This window comes from Littorina saxatilis, linkage group LG17 (assembly GCF_037325665.1).
Source record: "Littorina saxatilis isolate snail1 linkage group LG17, US_GU_Lsax_2.0, whole genome shotgun sequence".
In the NCBI taxonomy this organism is placed as follows: Eukaryota; Metazoa; Mollusca; class Gastropoda; order Littorinimorpha; family Littorinidae; genus Littorina; species Littorina saxatilis.
The window spans coordinates 61,327,015-61,352,138 of record NC_090261.1 but is presented as its reverse complement, the minus strand read 5'-3'; the positions used below and the strand labels follow the sequence as shown (position 1 = coordinate 61,352,138).

General features: G+C 46.2%; 2 protein-coding genes across 2 annotated transcripts in view; one reads left to right on the top strand and one right to left on the bottom strand.

Annotated features, from left to right (window-relative positions):
* Positions 1-9,573: 9,573 nt before the first annotated feature.
* On the top strand, positions 9,574-17,432 carry LOC138953344 (E3 ubiquitin-protein ligase TRIM56-like). The gene is made up of 7 exons (XM_070325143.1): positions 9,574-9,825; positions 10,355-10,711; positions 11,452-11,675; positions 12,134-12,302; positions 12,930-13,339; positions 14,684-14,969; positions 16,428-17,432. The coding sequence occupies exons 1-7, from the start codon at positions 9,574-9,576 to the stop codon at positions 16,818-16,820; spliced, it is 2,091 nt and encodes a 696-aa protein (XP_070181244.1). The 3' UTR covers positions 16,821-17,432.
* Positions 17,433-17,682: 250 nt separating this feature from the next.
* LOC138953343 (uncharacterized) overlaps positions 17,683-25,124 on the bottom strand; it is a 27,919-nt gene continuing 20,477 nt past the window's right edge. Inside the window, exons 12-14 of the mRNA XM_070325142.1 lie at positions 24,063-24,199; positions 21,350-21,435; positions 17,683-20,013 (exon numbers count right to left, since the gene is read on the bottom strand). Of these exons, the coding sequence (XP_070181243.1) occupies positions 18,693-20,013; positions 21,350-21,435; positions 24,063-24,199 (1,544 nt within the window). The 3' untranslated portion in view covers positions 17,683-18,692. The remainder of the gene's footprint in view (positions 20,014-21,349; positions 21,436-24,062; positions 24,200-25,124) is intronic.

Below are 25,124 nucleotides of genomic sequence, written 5' to 3'. Positions count from 1 at the left end.
TGAGCCTGCGATTGAGTAGAATAGGCAAAGCAAATAACTTATGTGTACGTATTGTGTTGTAGTACAGTGGACCCCCCAAAAGTCTTGGAAAATCAGGTCTTTAGAAAGAAGTAAGTTTTGAAATGTTTTTGAGGTGTTTGAATATATGTCCTTTTGCAAAGTGAAGGCAGTCCTCCTGTACAGTTACAGAAGTTGTGAACAGAAAATCTGAGAAAGCAAAGTCTGTGCTTTTGTGAACAAGAAACAATTAACAAGTGGCTCTATCCCATCTCCCCCTTTTCCCCGTCGCGATATAACCTTCATGGTTGAAAACGACGTTAAACACCAAATAAAGAAAGAAAAAAAGCAAAGTCTTGAAAGGGAGAAAGTCTTAACCTTCATGGGTCCGTGTGGACCCAGAAGGGTGTTTAATTGCAAATATCTCTTAAACTCGTTGGAATTTTTTAATGAGCTTTTAAGAATGCCTCAGGCACCTAGAAAGCTCTTATGTCCTAAAATTTCAGCAAGAAGTAATACAAAATTTTAAAAAAGGTCATATTTAGACTACAAACATCATGGGGCCGTGCGGACCCATGTTTCTCAAAGAAGGAAAACCGTGCATCTTTGAGAAGCATGGGTCCGCACGGCCCCACGATGTCTTCCGTGTGTGGTCGATAACCCGGACTGGCAAAGGTGAAACTGGGGGTTCTGAAAAGAGGGGCTCCATTGTACATAAGTTATGTGCATGCACTTCCCCCCGCGGGTTAGGGGGAAGAATTTACCCGATGCTCCCCAGCATGTCGTAAGAGGCGACTAACGGATTCTGTTTCTCTTTTTACCCTTGTTAAGTGTTTCTTGTATAGAATAGAGTCAATTTTTGTAAAGATTTTAGTCAAGCAGTATGTAAGAAATGTTAAGTCCTTTGTACTGGAAACTTGCATTCTCACAGTAAGGTAATACATTGTACTACGTTGCAAGCCCCTGGAGCAAATTTTTGATTAGTGCTTTTGTGAACAAGAAACAATTGACAAGTGGCTCTATTCCATCTCCCCCCTTTCCCCGTCGTGATATAACCTTCGTGGTTGAAAACGACGTTAAGCACCAAATAAAGAAAGAATGTGCATGCACTGATAAGTGTTCTGTACCAAGACCATGTAGTACCCGGTTGCCAAAGTCCAAAACCGTTGTAAGTGGCTGTTCACAGACATGAGTGTGTACTGACTGTTCTCTATTATGCCGTGTGTGTATCATGTCTGCCATAATAATATAAACTGCCCTGTGTCAGTCCATACATGTTTGTTGTATGTAATACCCACTGACATTACCCATAGTCACAACATGCATTGTTGTCATACTGTGTTAGTTTGTTGTACATGTACATGTTTTATTATTTATTTGTTGTGTGATCAGGAAACCACTAGCATCAAACAGCTGGCAAAGGTCTCATGCATAGTTGCACATGTTGTGCGGTACCAGTAAAAATAGACACATTCTGGAAATAACTCTGTCAGGTTTTTATTGGCTGTGGAAGAGTGGTTTCCCTTGTTTGTCCTTGCTTTTCCATAAAAACACTGAGGCAAGCTTCATGTGACATTGTAGGCTTGCCTCAGTGTTTCTATGAAAACAAGGAAAGGCAGTTCTACAGCCCATAAAACTTGACAAAGGTATTTCCGAACATCATCTATTGTGATTGAAACCATTTTCATTTAGGCCTGACTAGCATCATTTTTACAGATAATGTTTACTCAATTTTGCTTGAAAACCATTTAAAACAAGTCAGAATTCATCATATTAATTGCTCATAAGTCTCATATTGACATGAAAAAAGAAGGCACCTTATTGATCTTTTCTTGACACCAAACCAAACCGCTAAAAGAAAGTAGATTAGAGTTGATCACATATGTTGTTTTAGAATCGCCTTGCTAGTTTCACATGGTATTTGTCTCCATTTTCTTTTTTTAAAGGCGGAAAGGAAAAGACGCTTATTATTATTTCCTTCCTTGGTTTTTTTTCACACTTGAACAAAAGCTTGAAAGTGTTAAATTCTCAATTTAAAGCATGTACTTTTTTGTGGTAAGCTAAGGTAAGCTCGTATAAATGGCAATAAATACCTTATGATGTTACTGATACGTTTGCAGTATCTACGTTGTTTGTGACATGTGAGCTTTAGTTTCATGCATACTTGTTGATGTCGTTCACAAATCCTTTGTTGTTGTGAAACTGTTCACTGTGATTGTTAAATATTTCTGTTTGTGATAATTGTGAAGAACTGTCCTTTTATTTATTTGGTCCAAATACAAAACAATGAATTTTTGGTTTAATGTGCACGTGACTGCATCTTTATTGATTTTGTGGGTTTGTGTTTGTGTTGGTACCTGGTTAGCTATAAGGTGTGACTGTTTTTAGTTAACACTATTATGTTTTCTGTTAATGCCCCGTCTCTCTTTCTGTGTGTCTGTCTGTGTGTGTGTCTCTCTCTCTCTCTCTCTCTCTCTCTCTCTCTCTCTCTCTCTCTCTCTCTCTTCTCTCTCTCTCTCTCCTCTCTCTCTATCTCTCTCTCTCTCTCTCTCTCTCTCTCTCTCTAATAAGAAACCTGGAAACAACATTAAATTGGTCCTGCATAGCCAATTAGTCTGAAGGGACGTTGAAAACCAATTAACCAATCTCTCTCTCACTCTCTCTCTCTCTCTCTCTCTCTCTCTCTCTCTCTCTCTCTCTCTCTCTCTCTCTCTCTCTCTCTCTCTCTCCTCTCTCTCTCCTCTATCTCTCTCTCTCTCTCTCTCTCTCTCTCTCTCTCTCTCTCTCTCTCTCTCTCTCTCTCTCTAATAAGAAACCTGGAAACAACATTAAATTGGTCCTGCATAGCCAATTAGTCTGAAGGGACGTTGAAAACCAATTAACCAATCGGTCTGTCTTGTCTATCTGTCTGTCTGTCTCTCTCTCTCTCTCTCTCTCTCTCTCTCTCTCTCTCTCTCTCTCTTTCTGCTCTCACCCGGTCACTCCAATCCCTTGGATGGAAACGGGTATAATTGAAAACCAATTAACCAAACTCTCTCTCTCTCTCTCTCTCTCTCTCTCTCTCTCTCTCTCTCTCTCTCTCTCTCTCTCTCTCTCTCTCTAATAAGAAAGGAAACAAAATTAAATTGGTCCCGCATAGCCAATTAGTCTGAAGGGACGTTGAAAACCAATTAACCAATCTGTCTGTCTTTGTCTATCTGTCTCTCTCTGTCTCTCTCTCTCTCTCTCTCTCTCTCTCTCTCTCTCTCTCTCTCTCTCTCTCTCTCTCTCTCTCTCTTTCTTTCTACCCTCACCCGGTCACTCCAATCCCTTGGATGGAAACGGGTAAAATATCTATTGGTTGATACACCCCTCAGTGATAATTTGCTTCATTTTTAGCACTGGTCGTCGTAGATACCCATGGATGTTCGACATAATGAGCTAAGTCCTGTATTGAGAAGAAAAATAAACCTAATTTATTTTGAAACTGAGAAGACTTGGTTGCTTATCAAGATGACCAAGCGTTCAACTGTTTATCTGGCTCTTGCTTTTTACAGGGTGACCCCCCAAAAATGCAACCCACAAAAATACTAATTCGATCCCCGAATTTGGAAAATTGTTTAGAAAGTGCACAAAATTCAAACCATTTGACCTATAAATATGCCTGTGGACTGATCGTGCATAAGCTGAAGTTAACATACACCAAATATGAAGTAAATCGGAAGTTATTGGCAATTTTGTGGGTTGCATTTTAAGGGTCACCTTGTATGTTTGTCTTCAGCTGTCTATCTGGAGGTCGTTCAATTCATTCGTCTGTCTCTCTGCCTACATGTATTAGGCCAGAGTTTACCAACAAATCTGTTCTTGTAAACAAGAAATCTGTCTCCTGCTGCAGTGTGTGTGTGTTGTTTTGTGTTATTGCTTTTTTTCTATCTTTTTTGTGTGTGTCTGTTTCTGTGCCTCCGAGCGGGGGTGAGCGCGCGTGTGCGAAGAGACACATACGAATAAGGTACTGAATATCAACGAGAAGAGAAATAAGTCGCGTGAAGCGATATAAAAACATTTAGTCAATCTGTAGGCATCAAACTAAAAGATCAACACCATAAACCAGTCATCGCCGAGACTACATTCAGATAGTCTCGGCTAAACTTCCCCGAAGACCGAGACGTGTCACGCTCGTCGCCGAGAAGCATGCGAACATTATACTCGCCCTATTTTCTTTCATTCTGAGCGCGTTTTTCTAGTAAACATAACATTTCTATATATTTTTTAACTCAGGAGAAAACGAGGAATACAATCTGTAAGTGAAAAATCGTTTTTATGACAACTTTAATGAGCAAACTAATTAGGGGAAGGGCTCCTAATATGGACCGGCTCCTAATATGGACCACCACCAACTAATGGCGCTAGAGCGCTCAAAAAAGTTTTATTTGCTGTATTCACCCTCTTTGGATAACTTGCACATGTCAAAACAGTTGCAGAAACACAAATCTCAAAACCGTTAGGCTTTTTCGCTTTTTTCACTTTTGGCAGCGTTCACTCTAAATTTGCCGCCTAAAACGGACTCGTTTTTGTCTACAGCCAAAGCTTTTATCAAACAGAAATGGCTATATATGACAGCTAAAACCGTATTTGTTACATTTTAGCAGTGTTGACCCCGAGTTTCTACTGCAAACAAAAAATAATAGCAAAATCTCAAAGTATGTGCGAGTCCCCTAATATGGACCACCTTCAACAAATCGAAGAAAATAAAAGCTAAAGGCTATTTTCATTAATTCATTAAGAAGCTTGTTGCCCCTCGAGATTTAAAAAAAATGCAACGAAAAGTCTTCTTTTCGTGGAAGTTGATAATTTGAACACTTATTTTCACTCTGTTTTTGATAAGCTTCTTTAGTTTCCTGGTGTGCTTCAAATAATGCTCTCATCAACCCGAAACAGATAAATCTATAGCATATTTTAATTAGGCTGACTTGTACACTAAGTTGTATCATGTTATTTTGAAATATAGGGGGCTTTTTACAGTGATTCGTGAAGGCCGCTTCACTGGTCCATATTAGGCGCCCAGGCTCCTAATATGGACCCTTTGTGATTTTTTTCTGTATTTAATTTTTGCTGAATGTGTATCAAAGCTATTTTACTCTAATTAGGCCTAACGGTTAACCTAAGAAAGAAGGACTACCAAACACAAAATGAAACTTCTTTGCACGAAAACAAGCTAGTTATCAGCAATAAACAAAAAGTGGTCCATAATATTTTTTAAGCTTCTGAGCTGAAATCCAATACCAAAGTCCGGACTGAGTCAAACATTGCTTGACCAAGATTTCAATCAATTTGGTTATAAAAATGAGGGCGTGACAGTTCCGTCTCAACAATCACAAAAAGCCGGATATGACATCATCAAAGACATTTATCGAACAAATGAAAAAATGTGTGGGGATATCATACCCAGGAACTCTCATGTCAAGTTTCATGAAGATCGGTCCAGTAGTTTTGTCTGAATCGCTCTACACAACCACACACACATACATACACATACATACACCACGACCCTCGTCTCGATTCCCTGTCTATGTTAAAATATTTAGTCAAAACTTGACTAAATGTAAAAAGTAAGAATATTAGAATACCAGTACAACGAATCTGCGCAGTTACGTCTCCCCCAATACACGTAACAGACATGCACAGAACACACGCATACGGGAATATAACGCCTACAGTCATGAAAAGGACCACTCACGTACGTACACACACACTGACACACACATACATACGCACACACACACACACATACACACCCACACACCGGTACACGCATACATACACACACTCGTACGTTCGCACGCATAATCTTCCCCCTCCCTTTTCAATTCTGGTGAAATAGCCTCCACCAGCAAAATACTGTATTTGATTTATAATAAGAAGTTTCAAAACAAGTTCTTTCTATTCACTACTATGGCTGGACTGCTAACCTTAGCCCGAGACACGTTATCAGGGAAGGTGTCAGCCGTAACGTTTCGCTTACCAAACTTGATTGACAAATCTGCAATTAAAAAACCGGTCTTCAATTCTGACGCAGTCTGTGACCTCAGCCCTGGAATCTTAGCAACCGAGAGTGCTAGACTCTCGACTTTATCGCCTGACGTGAAGTGGGACTTGTGAGTACTACCTTCAACCTCTCCGGGTATATCTGAGAAGGTTTTTGGAATCGATTTTTTGTTTTCCCGTTGGCACAGTCCAGTGTACTACATAAGGATTTAGATTTTTTTGGAGCTGCTGCTAATATTTCTGGTAAGTTCAGCCATTTTTGTTTTGCATTGCGAAAAAAAAGTATTTCAAATGTCACTTTGAAACAAAAGGCACATACCTATACTATTTGAAATATCATGTATATAGCAAGTTCATGTTAATGTGAACTAGAGAGAGGGGAGGAAGATAAAGTACGTGCGTGTGTGAGTGCGTACGCGTGTGTGTGTGTGTGTGTGTGTTTGTTTGCTTGTGTTTGTCTGTCTGTGTGTGTGAGTGCTCGCGCGCGTGTCAGTGTGTGTGTGTGTAAACAAAACAAATTTGGAGAGATAGTTTGCCATGATATTGATTGTGCATGTTATAGGTGACACAAGTACGTTTGTTTGAGTGTGTGTATCGGGCGGGAGGGGTGCGGGGTGGTCTGTTTGAGTGTGTGTATCGGGCGGGAGGGGTGCGGGGTGGTCTGTTTGAGTGTGTGTATCGGGCGGGAGGGGTGCGGGGTGGTCTGTTTGAGTGTGTGTATCGGGCGGGAGGGCTGCGGGGTGGTCTGTTTGAATGTGTGTATCGGGCGGGAGGGCTGCGGGGTGGTCTGTTTGAGTGTGTGTGTCGGGCGGGAGGGGTGCGGGGTGGTCTGTTTGAGTGTGTGTATCGGGCGGGAGGGGTGCGGGGTGGTCTGTTTGAGTGTGTGTATCGGGCGGGAGGGCTGCGGGGTGGTCTGTTTGAGTGTGTGTATCGGGCGGGAGGGGTGCGGGGTGGTCTGTTTGAGTGTGTGTATCGGGCGGGAGGGGTGCGGGGTGGTCTGTTTGAGTGTGTGTATCGGGCGGGAGGGGTGCGGGGTGGTCTGTTTGAGTGTGTGTATCGGGCGGGAGGGGTGCGGGGTGGTCTGTTTGAGTGTGTGTGCCAGTCGGGCGGGAGAGGTGCGGGGTGGTCTGTTTGAGTGTGTGTATCGGGCGGGAGGGCTGCGGGGTGGTCTGTTTGAGTGTGTGTATCGGGCGGGAGGGCTGCGGGGTGGTCTGTTTGAGTGTGTGTATCGGGCGGGAGGGGTGCGGGGTGGTCTGTTTGAGTGTGTGTGTCGGGCGGGAGGGGTGCGGGGTGGTCTGTTTGAGTGTGTGTATCGGGCGGGAGGGGTGCGGGGTGGTCTGTTTAAGTGTGTGTATCGGGCGGGAGGGGCCGTGCGGGGTGGTCTGTTTGAGTGTGTGTATCGGGCGGGAGGGGTGCGGGGTGGTCTGTTTGAGTGTGTGTGTCGGGCGGGAGGGGTGCGGGGTGGTCTGTTTGAGTGTGTGTATCGGGCGGGAGGGGTGCGGGGTGGTCTGTTTGAGTGTGTGTGTCGGGCGGGAGGGCTGCGGGGTGGTCTGTTTGAGTGTGTGTATCGGGCGGGAGGGGTGCGGGGTGGTCTGTTTGAGTGTGTGTGTCGGGCGGGAGGGGTGCGGGGTGGTCTGTTTGAGTGTGTGTATCGGGCGGGAGGGGTGCGGGGTGGTCTGTTTGAGTGTGTGTGTCGGGCGGGAGGGGTGCGGGGTGGTCTGTTTGAGTGTGTGTATCGGGCGGGAGGGGTGCGGGGTGGTCTGTTTGAGTGTGTGTATCGGGCGGGAGGGCTGCGGGGTGGTCTGTTTGAGTGTGTGTATCGGGCGGGAGGGGTGCGGGGTGGTCTGTTTGAGTGTGTGTGTCGGGCGGGAGGGGTGCGGGGTGGTCTGTTTGAGTGTGTGTGTCGGGCGGGAGGGGTGCGGGGTGGTCTGTTTGAGTGTGTGTATCGGGCGGGAGGGGTGCGGGGTGGTCTGTTTGAGTGTGTGTATCGGGCGGGAGGGCTGCGGGGTGGTCTGTTTGAGTGTGTGTATCGGGCGGGAGGGCTGCGGGGTGGTCTGTTTGAGTGTGTGTGTCGGGCGGGAGGGGTGCGGGGTGGTCTGTTTGAGTGTGTGTATCGGGCGGGAGGGGTGCGGGGTGGTCTGTTTGAGTGTGTGTGTCGGGCGGGAGGGGTGCGGGGTGGTCTGTTTGAGTGTGTGTATCGGGCGGGAGGGCTGCGGGGTGGTCTGTTTGAGTGTGTGTATCGGGCGGGAGGGCTGCGGGGTGGTCTGTTTGAGTGTGTGTATCGGGCGGGAGGGGTGCGGGGTGGTCTGTTTGAGTGTGTGTGTCGGGCGGGAGGGGTGCGGGGTGGTTTGTTTGAGTGTGTGTATCGGGCGGGAGGGGTGCGGGGTGGTCTGTTTGAGTGTGTGTATCGGGCGGGAGGGGTGCGGGGTGGTCTGTTTGAGTGTGTGTGTCGGGCGGGAGGGGTGCGGGGTGGTCTGTTTGAGTGTGTGTATCGGGCGGGAGGGGTGCGGGGTGGTCTGTTTGAGTGTGTGTGTCGGGCGGGAGGGGTGCGGGGTGGTCTGTTTGAGTGTGTGTATCGGGCGGGAGGGGTGCGGGGTGGTCTGTTTGAGTGTGTGTGTCGGGCGGGAGGGGTGCGGGGTGGTCTGTTTGAGTGTGTGTGTCGGGCGGGAGGGGTGCGGGGTGGTCCGTTTGAGTGTGTGTATCGGGCGGGAGGGGTGCGGGGTGGTCTGTTTGAGTGTGTGTGTCGGGCGGGAGGGGTGCGGGGTGGTCTGTTTGAGTGTGTGTGTCGGGCGGGAGGGGTGCGGGGTGGTCCGTTTGAGTGTGTGTATCGGGCGGGAGGGGTGCGGGGTGGTCTGTTTGAGTGTGTGTGTCGGGCGGGAGGGGTGCGGGGTGGTCTGTTTGAGTGTGTGTGTCGGGCGGGAGGGGTGCGGGGTGGTCTGTTTGAGTGTGTGTATCGGGCGGGAGGGGTGCGGGGTGGTCTGTTTGAGTGTGTGTGTCGGGCGGGAGGGGTGCGGGGTGGTCTGTTTGAGTGTGTGTGTCGGGCGGGAGGGCTGCGGGGTGGTCTGTTTGAGTGTGTGTGTCGGGCGGGAGGGGTGCGGGGTGGTCTGTTTGAGTGTGTGTATCGGGCGGGAGGGGTGCGGGGTGGTCTGTTTGAGTGTGTGTGTCGGGCGGGAGGGGTGCGGGGTGGTCTGTTTGAGTGTGTGTGTCGGGCGGGAGGGCTGCGGGGTGGTCTGTTTGAGTGTGTGTGTCGGGCGGGAGGGGTGCGGGGTGGTCTGTTTGAGTGTGTGTATCGGGCGGGAGGGGTGCGGGGTGGTCTGTTTGAGTGTGTGTATCGGGCGGGAGGGGTGCGGGGTGGTCTGTTTGAGTGTGTGTATCGGGCGGGAGGGGTGCGGGGTGATCTGCGTTGCAGGTTGGCGTATAGATTATTATGAGTAGAGAGATGGTTCGATGAAAAAAAACTGTTTCTTTCTTTGTTTCTCTCTGGTTGCCGTTATTTCCCTGGGTTTGTTTGTTTCTGACAATCCGCTTTCATTTCAGAGACGAACAGCAGCCATGGCGAGTCTGAGCCAGTTAGCAGACGACATCTTCACGTGCACGCTTTGTCTGGAGAAGGTTCGCGAGCCTCTCACTCTGCCCTGCCTGCACACGTTCTGCCGCTACTGTCTCAGCGCCTATGTCCGCCAGACGGTCAAGGACTGGTCATTCCCGTGTCCGTTCTGCTCGCAAGACACCAGGCCGCCCACAAAAGGACTCTCCGTTGACCAGTGGCTGGAGACCTTTCCCACCGGCAGCTTCCTGCAGCAGGTTTGTTTATAAGGTTACTCGTGGCTCTCCAAACTGCGCGTCCCTGTGTCCTATTCGCTTTTGAAACCGGGGAAAAAACGTACTAGAAATTCATTAAGGGGTCCCGGGACGCACTCACTACACCTGAACAGAGCGGGTCTCGGGACGCACTCCATATTCGTTATCATGCGTACCGTCGACACTAACATCTGTTACTTACTCAAGATGGCCACCTATAGCCTCTCCACCCAGACACTCAGTAAAGACGTTAATATGCAGTGATACGAGTATGTATAGATGATAACACTTTACAGTTATTACCAGAAACCATTATTAAGTTAAGTAAATTTATACACCCTGTGGGTCAAGAGAAACAAGGGCATGTAATAGGCTATGAGCGTTCGCTTGAGTTCGTGTCCCTATTGTTTTCCGTTTTATCATTGCATCATGTTAAAATTGAATAACATCTTGTTTAAACCAAGAAAAAAACAATATCGAAGCCTTTGTAATCTCGGGTCCTCCTTTAATTCTACTACTTCCCCATTGATAGCTGACCCGAGTGCTGGAGGTGCGGCAGGCAGAACAGGCGTGCGACATCTGCAGACAGGAACAGGTGCTGGTCGAAGCTGCTGTCTGGTGCCGCACGTGCATGGAGGCCCTGTGCACTGACTGTCACCGCGTGCACACACGCTCGCGGGCCTCGCGCGACCACCCGCTGGTCAGCATGGACACGCTGGTCAACGACCCGCTGGAGAGGCTGGTGGGGTCAGCGGGGAAGGCGGTGAACTGCGCTGACCACAAGGGCAAGACGACCACCCTGGTGTGTGTGGACTGCAAGAAGCTAGCCTGCGAGACCTGCGTGGCCCTCTCTCACCCTGCATGTCGCCGTATTGAGCAAGCTGACAAGGTGAGAATGGGATCTGATGTGATGATGTTGACAGTGATGATGTTGACAGTGATGATGTTGACAGTGATGATGTTGACAGTGATGATGTTGACAGTGATGATGTTGACAGTGATGATGTTGACAGTGATGATGTGGTCGTTGAAGAGTAACTTGGATGGACTTCATTACTAAACTACCAGAAGCTGGCCTGCGAGACCCACATGGCCCTCTCCCACCCTTCCTGTCGCCGTATTGAGCAAGCCGATAAGCTGAGTGTATATTCGGTGGACAGTAACAGTGGACAACGAATGGATAGTAGTATGGAAAATTGAGCTGTAATAGGCGCGAGACATGTGCGACACTCTCCAACGGTGCTGGTCAGCGCATTGAGCAAACTCATTAACTGGGTGTGTGTTGGTTGGGTGGTGATTTGATGTTAAAAACCGATATTATCGTCATCACTGGACTACAAGACGTTGGCATGTGAGACTTGCGCGATCCTCTCCAATGATATGTCGCCATTGAGTAGCGGACTGCCAATGTCAGTGTTTGACAGCGTTCAAGTTGTTGCTGTTGTTATATTAATTTTCTTGTATTATACATGAACTAGCAATAATCTGGGGAGTTTTAACGGGTATGTACGTTTGTGTTTAACTTTGTTCGTGCGTGCACCATTTGAGTTATTTGAATATTTGAATTTTGTTTTTTCCAACACTCAGGAACATGCATTTGTTTTAAGATCTTGATCTGTATCTAAACAGGTCGCACCAATGTTTCGCAAAGATTTGTCGAACGCCAAACAGCACGTGGAGACGCATACTCGTGAAGCAGGTCACGTGGCCGAGCGACTGGAGGACCAATTGGATCAGCTGAGGAAGTCACGTGACACTGCAGTGGAGGAGATCGAATCTTTGAAGAAACGCCTGCTGGAAGTGATTGAGCTGCGTTGTACTAAGGCTTTGGCTGATGTGGAAAACTCATACAGGTAGGAATAAAAATAAAGAAGAATGGTGATTGATTGGAGCATTTTTATTTATAAAAAAAATGATTTTTCACTTCTTCATTCCTCATGACGTGACTCTGAACATCATTCTCGCCAGAGACTGAGCATCAGCAACGCTTTCGAAGTGAAGTTTATTATCTGTACCATAAGTGTTTGTTTGTTTGGTTGTTTGTTTGGTTGTTTGTTTGGTTGTTTGTCCATTTTAAAGACCATTGGGTCGAAGTGCTTGTGAATGATTTTTTTCTCATAAATTAAACATTCCAAGAACTCACCATTTTTGTCTTTTATTCTGAAGTTTAGAACGTAAGCAGTCTATCTAATCTTTGATATCGATATCATGCGAGTACATGTATGGGGATTTTTGGGGTGTGTTTGATTCATGCCCTGTGGGTTATTTCTGACCCAGATTTGTCATATTCTGACATGTTTGCCCTTTTCAGCCAGCAACGCGAGGTCCAGGCGCAGCGTGTGGGTCAGAGCAGAGGCATGGAGAAAGTGTTGACCAGAACTGGCCGCTTCCTGGACGTCTTGCTCACCTATGGCAGCGACGTCGAGTTGCTCGCTCACTTCGACCACGTCCTCTTGCAGGCCAGGGTCGTCGACGCTCAGGTCAGTTTGGCATTTGGTTTTGAAGGCGAACATCCGTCTCCAGGAGACAAAGCCTTGCTATGTTAGAAGGCCACTGAGATAAAATGAGCGTTGCCAGCGATACCGTATGCATTACAGCCACGAGAAAACAGAGCTATTAGTTTGGCATTTGCGATATTATAAAATCTGAGAAACAGATTGATCATTTCAATGATTGTTATTCTCTGAGGTGCCAGGAGACTGGTTCCGCGTAACTCTCACTCACTGTATTACACGTGGCGTATGCGGAATGCTTACTTTCATGTCTTTCTCAGATCTTAGAGAGTAGAACAAAAGCGTCGAACTGGTGGTGTTATTTCTTCCGTACACAATTCCAGCAGTGAAGAGTGTCTGTCCGTATGACTGGCTGGCTGTCTGCCTGTGTGTGTGTTCGTCTGTGAGTGCGTGCGTGAGATACTGAAGAACAGTCAGATAACATTTGGGTAGCGGAAGAGGCTGTGAAACGGCCTGAGAATCTGGGATTTCCTCGTATTTCCAAATGCCTAATTCTACAGACAAACTGCTCAGTAACGGAGCTACTTGTAAGTGAAAGGGGGGCCAAGTCCATCTTCATTGTCATCGAGATTTATAGTTTGCTTTTTGTTTCAGGCGGCCGCAATAAAACAAGGCAACGATACCACGACCCTCAAGTTCATCCCGGATAAAAGGGCTTCCGAGACATTGAAAAGTCTTACCTCTCTGGGCGAGGTCAAGGTCGTCAAAACCAGCAGTCGTGTGCGGGACACACCAAACAAGAACGACAACTCCAACAAAAATGTCAAGGGAGAGAACCCCAGCAAACAACTCGCGCTGAGTTCACCTCGACTGAGTCCGAGGAAAGCGAGTTCCTTCGGCAAGTCACCCAGAGCCACGCCCAACAAGACGGTGCCCAAAGCCAAGATGATCGCATCGTTTTCTGGGCGTACCAACAGCGACACCATGCGGACGGACCTAAGAGGGGTTGTCTGCCTTAGGTCAGGGGACATCATCGTCATGGATGTTCACTTTCGAAACAAGAGGTAATCCAAACTCCATTTCTGGTAAGACTTTTATTCTCAGATCTTTTTAAAGGCACAGTAAGCCTCCCGTAAACCATCACAGAGCTCCCCGAGCGTCTAAATACAGTACAAGCATACTTCCATTTGAACGCTCACCGAACGGGAACATCCTGGCTGCTTTCTGTCGAGCGTGAGACATTTTCAAAGAATTTATTTTCGTAGACTTGTTCCGTTAACAACAACGGCGCCTCGTTTTTGCGCTAGACCTAACTTTTAAAATCTAAATAATAAATTGACAGCTTGTTACACAAACATTCTTTAATCATAAAAGAATTCGTTTTTCATCAAGACAAGATCAGAACAATTCGAAGTTGTGAAAGTTTAAAAAAAGAAAAGCCCGGAAGCAGGGTCACGCAAGGGTCGTAGCAGACGACGGCCGGTTTATCAGTGCAAATCGCCGTTCCTCTCAACAGTCAAAAGCCATCGCTAGAGTTCTTGTGAACCACAGCCGTTGTTTCGTGCATAAAAAAACCGTGCTATTGTAGATAAGCTCACGTCGAGTCGCATTCAAATGACTAACTATGACGACTGCATTGTGAAAAGGGAAAACTGGATCACACGGGTTCACGATGGCTCAGGGGTAAGATAAACCACGCAAAAATAAATTCTTTGAAAATTGTTCGCTCTTTACGGAGGGCACCTAGGATGTTCTCAATTGGTGAGTGTTTAAATGAAATGGTGTTTGTACTGTGCTTTAAAAGCCTGACCGTATCTGTGATGGTTTACGGGAGGCTTACTCTGCCTTTAAGACAGACCAAACGGCAGTTGAAAAGATTAGTCTGATAGTATCGTACTACCATGTATCGTTCCTCGGTCTGTTCAGTTCGTTCTCTTAATTGAATCATCTCCAGCATCCATTCTTATCATCGATGTTTCCGCCATAAACGAGTTGCAAAGTCCCTCTTTCTGCCATTTCCCTCTTTGCGTTCACTCAAACATTCTGACAAATACGATAAGAAGTGCTTCTACTTTTCCGCCACGACACGTATATTCCCCGAAACAAACTCAAATCATAAGTGAGACAGTATCTGTTTGCTTGTTAAATGGTTGCGTGCAATCCAATCAAATGCGGAGTGATAAGGCGATACTTTTCTCCCCGATCATGACAAATGTGCACTATTGTTGGCTGCATGTAACAACATTGTGACCTTTAACTCCTATTCCACCCACATTCAGTACTTTAATTTTCGTGTTTCAAGGTTTTTGAAGTAATTTCCCCGGTTTTGATTCTTACATGGGCACAGCCTGACAAGTGCGTCGTACATAACAATTAACATTGTCTAATTTCTATATTTCACGCTCTAGGCTGAAGAAGTTCAGCCCTCGCGGAAAGCTGATCTCAGTTGTGGACACAGGGGAGTGTCCGTACGGCATGGCGCTCATCCAGGACACCGACCTCGTCGTCACGCATCCCCGCGCGCGCGAGTTCGTCTTCGTCACCGCTGGCGGCACGCTGCAGGTGACCGGGCGCATCAAGACGCCCAAGAGCTACTTCAGTTTGGCGTCCTCTGCCACTGACGGCATCCTGGCGGCTGTGGGGTCCAGTCCCCCTGAGCCACCGTCCATAGATCTGATTGGCTTCAACGGGGAGGTATTAATTCGTGTTGGATTAAACGATTTGTTGAAATAATTATGTTGCTTCTTCTTCTTCTGCGTTCGTGGGCTGAAACTCCCACGTACACTCGTGTTTTTTGCACGAGTGGAATTTTACGTGTATGACCGTTTTTTACCCCGCCATTTAGGCAGCCATACGCCGTTTTCGGAGGAAGCATGCTGGGTATTTTCGTGTTTCTATAACCCACCGAACTCTGACATGGATTACAGGATCTTTTTCGTGCGCACTTGGTCTTGTGCTTGCGTGTACACACGGGGGTGTTCGGACACCGAGGAGAGTCTGCACACAAAGTTGACTCTGAGAAATAAATCTCTCGCCGAACGTGGGGACGAACTCACGCTGACAGCGGCCAACTGGATACAAATCCAGCGCGCTACCGACTGAGCTACATCCCCGCCCCGAAATATGTTGCAAAGAACAATGCCGCAGATTTGAGAGGGAAGGGTTTCCAAAATAAGGCAGTGGTACAGGGGCTGACTAGGTGGGGGTTTGGGGGCCTTGCTTCCTATATGCTGTGGGGATTTAGCATATGAAAGGGGTAATTTGGGTCTCTCCCAAGGGATGGGGGGGTGGACTTTCGGAACCAAGAAAACCCTCCCAAGATTCAGCCCTGTGACGCATACATATCAGCAATCCAATGGAGCACAACAAGCTATGTTTAGGCCACACACAAAAAATAGTCTGTTTACGGTATCCCGACCGACCCTATTTTTTCGCGCGACCCTAGACTCTTTTTTGGCATTTGGAAAGAAAAAAAAAATCCCGACCTACCGACCCTATTTTTTGGCCTATGTAACCGTGAACAGACTTTTTTTTGTTGTTGCCTTATAAGCGTGCTGCCGAAAGCAAAATATCATCTGCCGGATGATCAAATTGCTGTTTTGTTGATATTGATGTGCCTGTGTGTGATGATTGCGTTGTCTAATGTTGTTCTCAGGCCTCGGTCTTCGGTCGTTAATACGCTTTTTTCCATCTGACACATTGTTCTACCAATGGATGGTCGACCGTCAGAAAGCTTTTTGTATGTAAGATGTCTTATGACAGAACTATTTTTATGTAGCCAAGAAAGGTTGACCTATACATATTTTCAGTCCAGGTCGAACATACCTATTGTCCTCTGAGTCTGGAAACAAGACTGGTAGTCTGGACCAGCGTACGTTAGCCAGTTTGTATTAGGGAGAGGAAAGGGGGATGGGGGTAGCTTTTGTGTTTTTGTTGCAGGGAGAGCAGGGCTGAGTGTGTGTGTTTGTGTATGTGTGTGTGTGTGTGCGTGCGTGCGTGCGTGCGTGCGTGCGTGCGTGCGTGCGTGCGTGCGTGCATGCGCGAGCGCGTGTCTGTGTAGGAAAGTGTGCATTCGTTCTTCAAACTTCAAGAAGGATCTGTAATATTCGAAAAAACTGATACAAGTTTTTAAAAGAAATTGTCCTTTCCTAGGTGCTAAGTACCATATCCTTGGACCGTGTGCGGTTCCCGTTTCCTCCCAAGGACATCTCCCTACCGCCCTCTGGAGATGTCTTCCTCCTCTTCTCTGCCAAGGAGACTCTCGTCTGCATGAACTACGAGGGAACCATCAAGCGCAGCTTCCAGAGCACACAAACCCATGACATCAAGAGGCCGGTCTCTATCGAGGGCGACAATCAAGGGAACGCATACATTGCTGACGTAGAGGGTCATAAAGTGCACGTCATCACAAGCGACGGCAAATATGGCGGCGAGTTGATTTCCCGTAAAGAGGGTCTGAGAGAGCCGCTATCTCTGTACCGAAGTGAAGAGGGTCACGTGGTTGTGACGCAAAACAATGGCGATGTCAAAATCTTTGGTATTTGAATGACAACTTTTGTTCATGTCCGATCCGAAGTTAATAGCTGACATGAAAAACCATTTCAGTAAGGAAGTTTTCCTGTTGTTGAAAAAAAACCTTATCAGTTCTTCCGTACATGTTTAGTACTCAAATTCAAAATCAGATAGATTTATAATGTTCCAAAATTCAGAATATAAAAACAACAGAAATGAAAGGTAAGTTGTGGCAATCAGTGTTTTTTTAAATTATTATTCAAGTTATTCATGTTAAGTACTCAAGAAAAAAAAGAAAAAAAATTACGTTAACGCTGTTCCGGTGTAAGTTCCTCTTTCACTCCCCTTACGTTGACATTTAACGATAAGCTGTTTATTTAAAAGTAGCCTACTAAAATCTCATCTTCTGGTTTTCTTAAAAATTAATGCGTAAGAAGACCACAAAGCACATTTTGTACTCCTGCTGTCACCACCTCTGACTGCTCGTTACGCATTTTAAATCGATGGTGGGTTTTTGGGGTGTTTTTGTAGGACTGACAAATCTTCAAGAAGTGCAATCTTCTAGATGCACGATGCACCATACATTTCAATTTCAATGCTTGCATTAGAAATCATTATTCACAAGTTTGTGTAGATGTGTGTTATTAGTTACGAATAAAGGCATCAATCACAATATTTTTCTGAACAGTGTTCACATTCTGTAATAGGAGCACATATGTTTTCACCGTGTGCGTACCTTTCGTGCATCCTTTATGTGAGTGTTGAACTGCTTGTTCTGTGTATTTTCGGTGTGTCATCACTTGTTTCCACCCATTACCCCACCCCCCACCCCCACCCCCGGCCCCCACCCCCCCCCCCCCCCCCCATGTAAACAACTGCAAGTAAACAAGACTCGTATACTGTGTGTTTTAATACTGTTCATAGAATTGGCAAGTGGACGGCAGCAACGAATATATTCAAGAAAACATTTCGTAATTTGAGAACACACTATGGAATTTGTAGCTTATTTAGCAGTGAACGGTAAGAGCGAAAAGCAGACGAGAATAAAATGTATAAGGTATGATGAACAATAATGTGTAAGAAAATCAATAAGGTATGATTCAGCCCCGCAAAGAACGGTGACCTCACCCTGTCTCTTTTCAGACTCCTTCAAATGTAAGTCCAAACATGTGTCCTTGTGCTTCAACGAACTATGAAGAAACAATCCTCAAATTGTCTTTATATAATCGTTTGGGATCTCTTTTGCCTTGAAACGTTTGATCTTCATTAATATAAACGCACACTACAACAGGAAGAATGCCTGCAAACTCCTTCCTAGAGAAGACCAAGTGACCATTGTGAGGACAGGCCACTGCAGACTCAAGAATCACATGTTCACAAAGTTCCACATTGGAGATTCTGCGGCGTTGTCCTGCAGTATATCTCCAATGAAGCTAGAACACTTCGTGCAGGGCTGTCCCCGACACACCGGAACTTACGAGCAGAGACCAGGGGCCGGTTTCATGGGCAAGCAATACAGTCGATTAACTGCAGTTGAACGAATGAAATGTAGTATTCCGACGAAATCGGGTTTCATGAAAAAGGTTTTAGTCGGCTAACTGTGACCTTTGCATGGGGAGTTGCCGGATTAAAGTGCTGCCTTCCCCAGCACCGCGTTCGAACAACCGCAGTACGTTGGGTGACAGAGAGATGGTCTGACTGTCAAGGTGACAACCGCAAGTCCATGGAACCGGCTCTTGGCCTGCTGACACGCAGATGAGAGAGAAGCTCGTCAGACCTTTGGAGAGTCTCCGTCGTGCTGCACCACTTATCAGGGCCCACGGAGTTGCTGTCTCAGCAAACGACGAGGAAGAAGAAGATTCTCTTAAAATGTAACCATTATCTTTTTTTTTTTTTAAATCTACGCTACAAACGGCGGTTTTCATCGGTGTACTCTACCCCCCTCCTGGCACGAGCAATCTGACCTTTGTCCGGAGGCATGGTCAGCAAGGAACGTTCAGGTCTGTTCTTGTTCCCCGCACCAGACGTCGTCTCTTTCTCCGGATAGCCACCAACTAAGCTCTTCGTGGCGTTGATGTCAGGTAGTTTAGTTGGACTGTGCGAAGCCTTTTTGGAAATGGGACTTTTTGACGTAGGAGCTTGTTGTTTAGCTGTTTTGGTCTTTGATTTTGAACCGCCACTGACGCTTTCTTTCGGAAGTTGACCTGGCACTGTTAAAGAATGTGCAACATCGACCCGGCTGCCCTTTTGTGTTGGTGGGATGTCTCCAAGCCCTTTGCGGTTCCCTTTTTGAGGACTGTCGGCTGCTCCTGCGCGGTTGTTCCTCGCCTCTTTGAGTGTCTCCTTTGCGATGATGCCTAAATCAAAGTTTCTTCGGCTACCGTCCCGAGGGCTTCCACTTACTCCTGCGGGGATGTTCATCATTCCTTTTGGTGTGTTACTTCGGCTGCCGATCATACCTGGCGGGATATGAGCGTGTCCTTTGCTAATCAGAACTGGGGGGCTTTTTTCTGTGTGGCTCGGAGTGCGATAGCGATTTCCCTTTGCGCTTGAACCAGCGTCGAAAATAGTGCTACTGTTGATCATTCCTGGCGGAATATGACCGTGTCCCTTTCTGATCATTCCCTGCGGGGTGTCGCTGAGTCCCCTGCCTTTGGGTGTTCCGGAGCGTGTCCCAGCGTCGCTTGTGCCAACAGCTCTGTCTTTGCTTTTTGGTCGTGAGGCGCCGAGGAGGTAGAGCGGCCTGGGCGCCCCAGGGATCCCTTTCGTCCCGTGGCGCACCAGAGTCATGGGGGTGTTCCTGCCAAGCGCCATGGCCACGCCCCGCTCCACGATGCCCCTGAACCGCCGCCTGGCCGTGCTCATCCGCTTGGGCGTGTCGATGCCGGGCAAGACAACCTTGGCGGGAGGCGTCCGACGACGTCGCGATCCTGCCAGGGCTGAGCTGCGTCGGCTGACGACGTCCGACTCCATGCGCTTTAACCGGCCTTGTGGTCCTGCGGAAAAATCACCGGCCTCCTCCGCGGCCTCCAGTCTGTTGATGACGTTGGAGTCGTACATGTTGTAGAGGGCGGGGTCGTAGGAGAAAGAGGGCGGGGCGTAGAGGGGGAGGTCGCTCTGCAGGATGCGCTTTCGCTGCTGTCTCTTCTTGTTCTCCAGGCGCTGCAGTCGCTGGTCCTCCAGCCGCTCCTCACGGATGTGATTTCGAACATTCGCCGCAAGTTCTCTGAAAGCAGGCAAGTCAGATCTTTTTTGAACCATTCTAAAAACATCTAAAAGAGATGTATAAAATCTCTAGACTGGTCAAGGCTTGATTTACTGGGGGAGTCTTGGGTTTCGGAAGCCCCCCTCTCCCATTCTCCCCCCACCCTCCCCCCTACCTGGCAATTGTACCTTTTGTTTCAGGGAGAAACCCAAAATACCCCTTCCAAATTCTAAATTTCAACAGCCTGGCCAGCTCATGTACTCCTGCGCCATTTTGGAAGCCCCTCTCCCTCATACGCTAGGTCCAGCCCTGCTGGTGAGAATACAGTGCAGTGGTTAAGATGAAAAAAGTATGAAAAACCTATTTGTTTCTGTGGTCAGACTACCTCGCACTGCTAGGCCAAAACGTCACTACTATTTTTGAGACTTTAACGAAGACTACAACCGTCTAGTTCAAAAGCAGTTGACTGTCGGACAGTCCAATAAGAATTGTATTTAGTTGACTGTCGGACAGTCCAATAAGAATTGTATTTAGTTGACTGTCGGACAGTCCAATAAGAATTGTATTTAGTTGACTGTCGGACAGTCCAATAAGAATTGTATTTAGTTGACTGTCGGACAGTCCAATAAGAATTGTATTTAGTTGACTGTCGGACAGTCCAATAAGAATTGTATTTAGTTGACTGTCGGACAGTCCAATAAGAATTGTATTTAGTTGACTGTCGGACAGTCCAATAAGAATTGTATTTAGTTGACTGTCGGACAGTCCAATAAGAATTGTATTTAGTTGACTGTCGGACAGTCCAATAAGAATTGTATTTAGTTGACTGTCGGACAGTCCAATAAGAATTGTATTTAGTTGACTGTCGGACAGTCCAATAAGAATTGTATTTAGTTGACTGTCGGACAGTCCAATAAGAATGGTATTTAGTTGACTGTCGGACAGTCCAATAAGAATTGTATTTAGTTGACTGTCGGACAGTCCAATAAGAATTGTATTTAGTTGACTGTCGGACAGTCCAATAAGAATTGTATTTAGTTGACTGTCGGACAGTCCAATAAGAATTGTATTTAGTTGACTGTCGGACAGTCCAATAAGAATTGTATTTAGTTGGACTTGTGAAAGAGTGAATACTCTTGCTTTTAGTAGGGCAAGCTGTCAACACGTGCTCCTTGTCGACGTGTTTCGGACACACCCCTCGCTAGTGACTGGCCTTTAATATCACGTGGAAAAGTTTGACTACATGTTGTAGAGGGCGGGGAATTCACTCTCTCACAACGCATACAAACCAAACAGAGTTATTTCCGAACATCGTCTATTGGAGACAATAAAAGAAGAGAGTGTGAAAGAGACTCACTGGTAGCTGATGTCCCCACGCTTGTCTGAACGCATTCGTCTCGCCACTCGCAGCATGTCGTCGTCTTCCAGTGGCGCTCGAACTTTCTGCACACACACACACACACACGCACACACACACACACACACACACACACACACACGCACACACACACACACACACACGCACACACACACACACACACACACGCACACACACACACACGCACGCACGCACGTACGCACACGCAAGCATACACACACACAAGCATACACACGCACAAACGCACCCACACACACACACACACACGAACGCACGCATGCACGTCCGCGAACACACACACACATACACACACGCACGGACGTCCGCGAACACACACACACACACACACACACACACACGTACACACACACGATGCCATTAATTGTCTCATTTACTGAGCAACAATAAACAAAGCAATGACAGTCAGAATGGTTAGTATTTTTAGTAAAAGCAAATCAAAAACTTTAAAACTACAGAAAAGATCCATGGGCTGGCAAGGAACTATGAGTTAATGATACGATGAAGGGTTAAGAATCCAAACAGGTTTGCGTGAAACCAGAAAAAGATAAAGCACCTCACCATGAAAAGTCATCCAAAAATCATTTTTAGTTGCATGTTGAGCTAGATGTGGGCCTTTTTATAAGCACCTACGAGCTTTCCTTTGTGATCTTCAATGGACTTCTTTACAGTTTGTTCGACAACACGAAATATGTCAAATGCGTGATAACTTGAGTGATAGCTCTAATTGTTTGTTTGTGTGACGCTTTTGCAATAGACAATCTCCGGAAATAGCTCTGTCGGGTTTATATGTTAAGAGTAGAGTTGGGAAGTTAAGAGTAGAAATAATTAGTATTTAGTGTAGGAGGAGGGTTGGGGGTGGGTAGGGAGGGGGTGGGTATGGTTTACTTTGAGCAAGTCGGTTTCAGTTTTAATAAACAATTTTAGAGAATTGTGTATCTTATATTTGAGTCTTTCGTGTTTTAGACATTGATGCATTTAATAGTTTTAACGAGTTGCCTTTTGTTTTATCATTCTGGTGTTTATCTAGATGTGCTGTGTATCTTATAAGAAGTTCTTAAAAGTTCGAAGTTATTTTAGCATATAGGTTTTTTTATGGTCTTAACAGTTAAACATGTATTACGTTATCATTAAGATTCATGCTTTGTTAGCACTAAGCAGTTGTTTTAATCAGTCTGGTTTTCTCTTGTTTTCATCTTATGAACATTCTAAATGTTAGACAAACTTATTGTCTTGTACAGAATAACAACTGTGTGAATGGTGCTATACTGAATGAAAGAGTGTGACATGAAGTTCTTGTACATCATTGTAAAGAGTGTGAATGACGTTTTAGTTTAGATGTCAAGCGCTTAGAGCAAGCCTTTTTAACGAAAGTTTTTGATTTAGCGCTATATAAATGTTATTATTATTATTATTATTATTATTATATGTGACCCTCCACCACGGAATGAGTCGCATGTCACCGTTGCATGATTTTCATATTTTTACATTTTTCTAAAGAGTTTTTTTTATGCTCTATCCAGTGGTGAAACCCGTTTTAGAAAAGAGCAAAAACTGTTTGAGTTATAAGCCTGTGACTAAGGTGACCCTCACACTGTTACCAGACACTCCCCGGACTTTTATTAAGCCTAGCGCAGAACCGCGCGAGGTGACATGCGACTCATTTCGTGGTGGAGGGTCACATATATTGTGTCGTGAAAGAGGGACTACTCTTGCTTTTAGCGAGGCAAACGTTCCACACGTGCTCCTTGTCCGCGTGTTCCAGACACACCCGTCGCCAGTGACTGGTCTGTAATGTCACATGGGAAAGTTTGATTTAATAAAAGCAAGAGTATTATCTCTTTTACATCTCATACAAACCCGAAAGAGTTATTTCCGAACATGGTCTGTTGTTGTTGTTGTTGTTGTTGTTGTTGTTGTTGTTGTTGTTGTTGTTGTTGTTGTTTTAAAATTTAAGATAGGAATGGTACTTTTTTCTTTGTGCTGGTGTTTTCGTAATCCAGTGGAGTCAGGGATGACGTGTGGATGGGGCATGAGACATGGCAGCAGGTAAGAGGCAGTGGCGTGTATTTGCGGGGCGTAAGCTGAACAGCATGGCTGTGAACCGTGACTTTTGCCTAACTTCCAGTGGTTGACCAGTGACTCAGTGACATGCAGCCTGGGAACATGCACATGATGCACACGATAGGCATTCGCACAACAGGCATTCGTATTTCAGTGAACACACCCCCTTCCTGATTTAAGATTCCCTCCCTTTTAAGACCCTGTTTTCTCAGATTTTCTATTCATAGCCTCTGTTAATTTGCCCCCATTTTAAGACCCCCTGCTTTTTAAGACCGGATTTTCTCAGATTTTTGGAGGATTTGTCGAACTGTTAGTTTAACCCTTAACTCAATACAGCATTTGAAGGCCAGTCTCAGCTGTAGCTGATGAGGATTACTGTGAATAGGACATAAGCCTACGCGACAAGGACTGCCATATTACCAGTCAATTCTCGCCCATTTTTCCCCCATACATCATGTTTATTGAACTGGACCACAGGTTGTTTCATTCCTGTGAATAACAGACCTTACAATCCAAAGAGGAATCAAGCATCATGCTAGAATGAAAATGTGCTCAACGATTCATGGTTTACGAACGACATAGTATACAAAGAAAAGATGGGGTGGCTCACCTTCAAGCCCCTAATAAAGTTAGCCTCAGACACGTACAGTTTGCTGTCGGTATCAAACACACGGAAGAGATCGACCACACGAATACCCATTGTGCTTAGGAAGCGGATAAGGAGGGTGAGTGGGTCCTCTCGCTTGACTGAAACGACAAGAACACACCCATCATGCTCCACACATCGCAACACAACAAGAACTACAACAACTACAACGAAACAGTGCCTTGAACATCGCTAAATCTTCCTCATGCTCATTAGCTATATCTTCAGAACCGTGCTCATTTCTACATCAATATGTGTCACTAAATACTCTTCATTGTGTTCATTACTCAATTCTCCTTATCGTGCTCATCGCTAAATTCTCTATATCATGCACGTCTATAAACTTCAGGGTTTCTTTTACTAGTGCGCCCTGCGCCATTGGCGCATTAAATCTGAAAATGTCCCATCACAATTCCCTTCAGTGCGTCAAGGGCGCATTGAGGTTACGTACCACTGCGCCACCAAATGTACACTTTACATCGGATTCAGTAAACACACACACACACACACACACACACACACACACATACAGAGATAACACGATATAGCGGCTAATTCTCAGATGGCACCATATTGCACCCTTTTGCATCTTTGGTCAAAACGCTTACATGCCTCTTTGGCGCTTCTTGCCTTCGGCTATGTCCCATTGGAATTTGGTTGAGTGGGACAAATGTCCCATTGCCTTTTTTACCAGGCTAAACCCTGAATAAACTCATTAATATCTTGCACTTAACCAATTCCCTTTCATAGTTGAAGGCAGGGCCGGACCAAGTTCGTTTGAGGGGGGGGGGGGGGTTCCAACTGAAGGCAGGGGTCCAAAGTCCACATTTCTTTTTCTCTGAGAGGTACATTGGATGGCCAGGGGGGGGGGGTTTCCGGAACCCCAGGAACCCCCCCCCCCCCCCCCCCCAGATCCGGCCCTGGAAGGTTAGTCTTTTGACAAAGCTATGGTGAAATAAAAACAAAAATGCGCATGTTATGTGGTTGTTGATGCGAAGTCAGTTTTTCCATTCCTCTATTATGAAA

Bases quoted from the DNA above. Each gene is read 5' to 3' on its own strand.
- LOC138953344 (XM_070325143.1), top strand. From the start codon at position 9,574: ATGGCGAGTCTGAGCCAGTTAGCAGACGACATCTTCACGTGCACGCTT. The intron at 10,712-11,451 runs GTGAGAATGGGA...GTATCTAAACAG, and splicing joins GTATTGAGCAAGCTGACAAG to GTCGCACCAATGTTTCGCAA. The intron at 14,970-16,427 runs GTATTAATTCGT...GTCCTTTCCTAG, and splicing joins TGATTGGCTTCAACGGGGAG to GTGCTAAGTACCATATCCTT.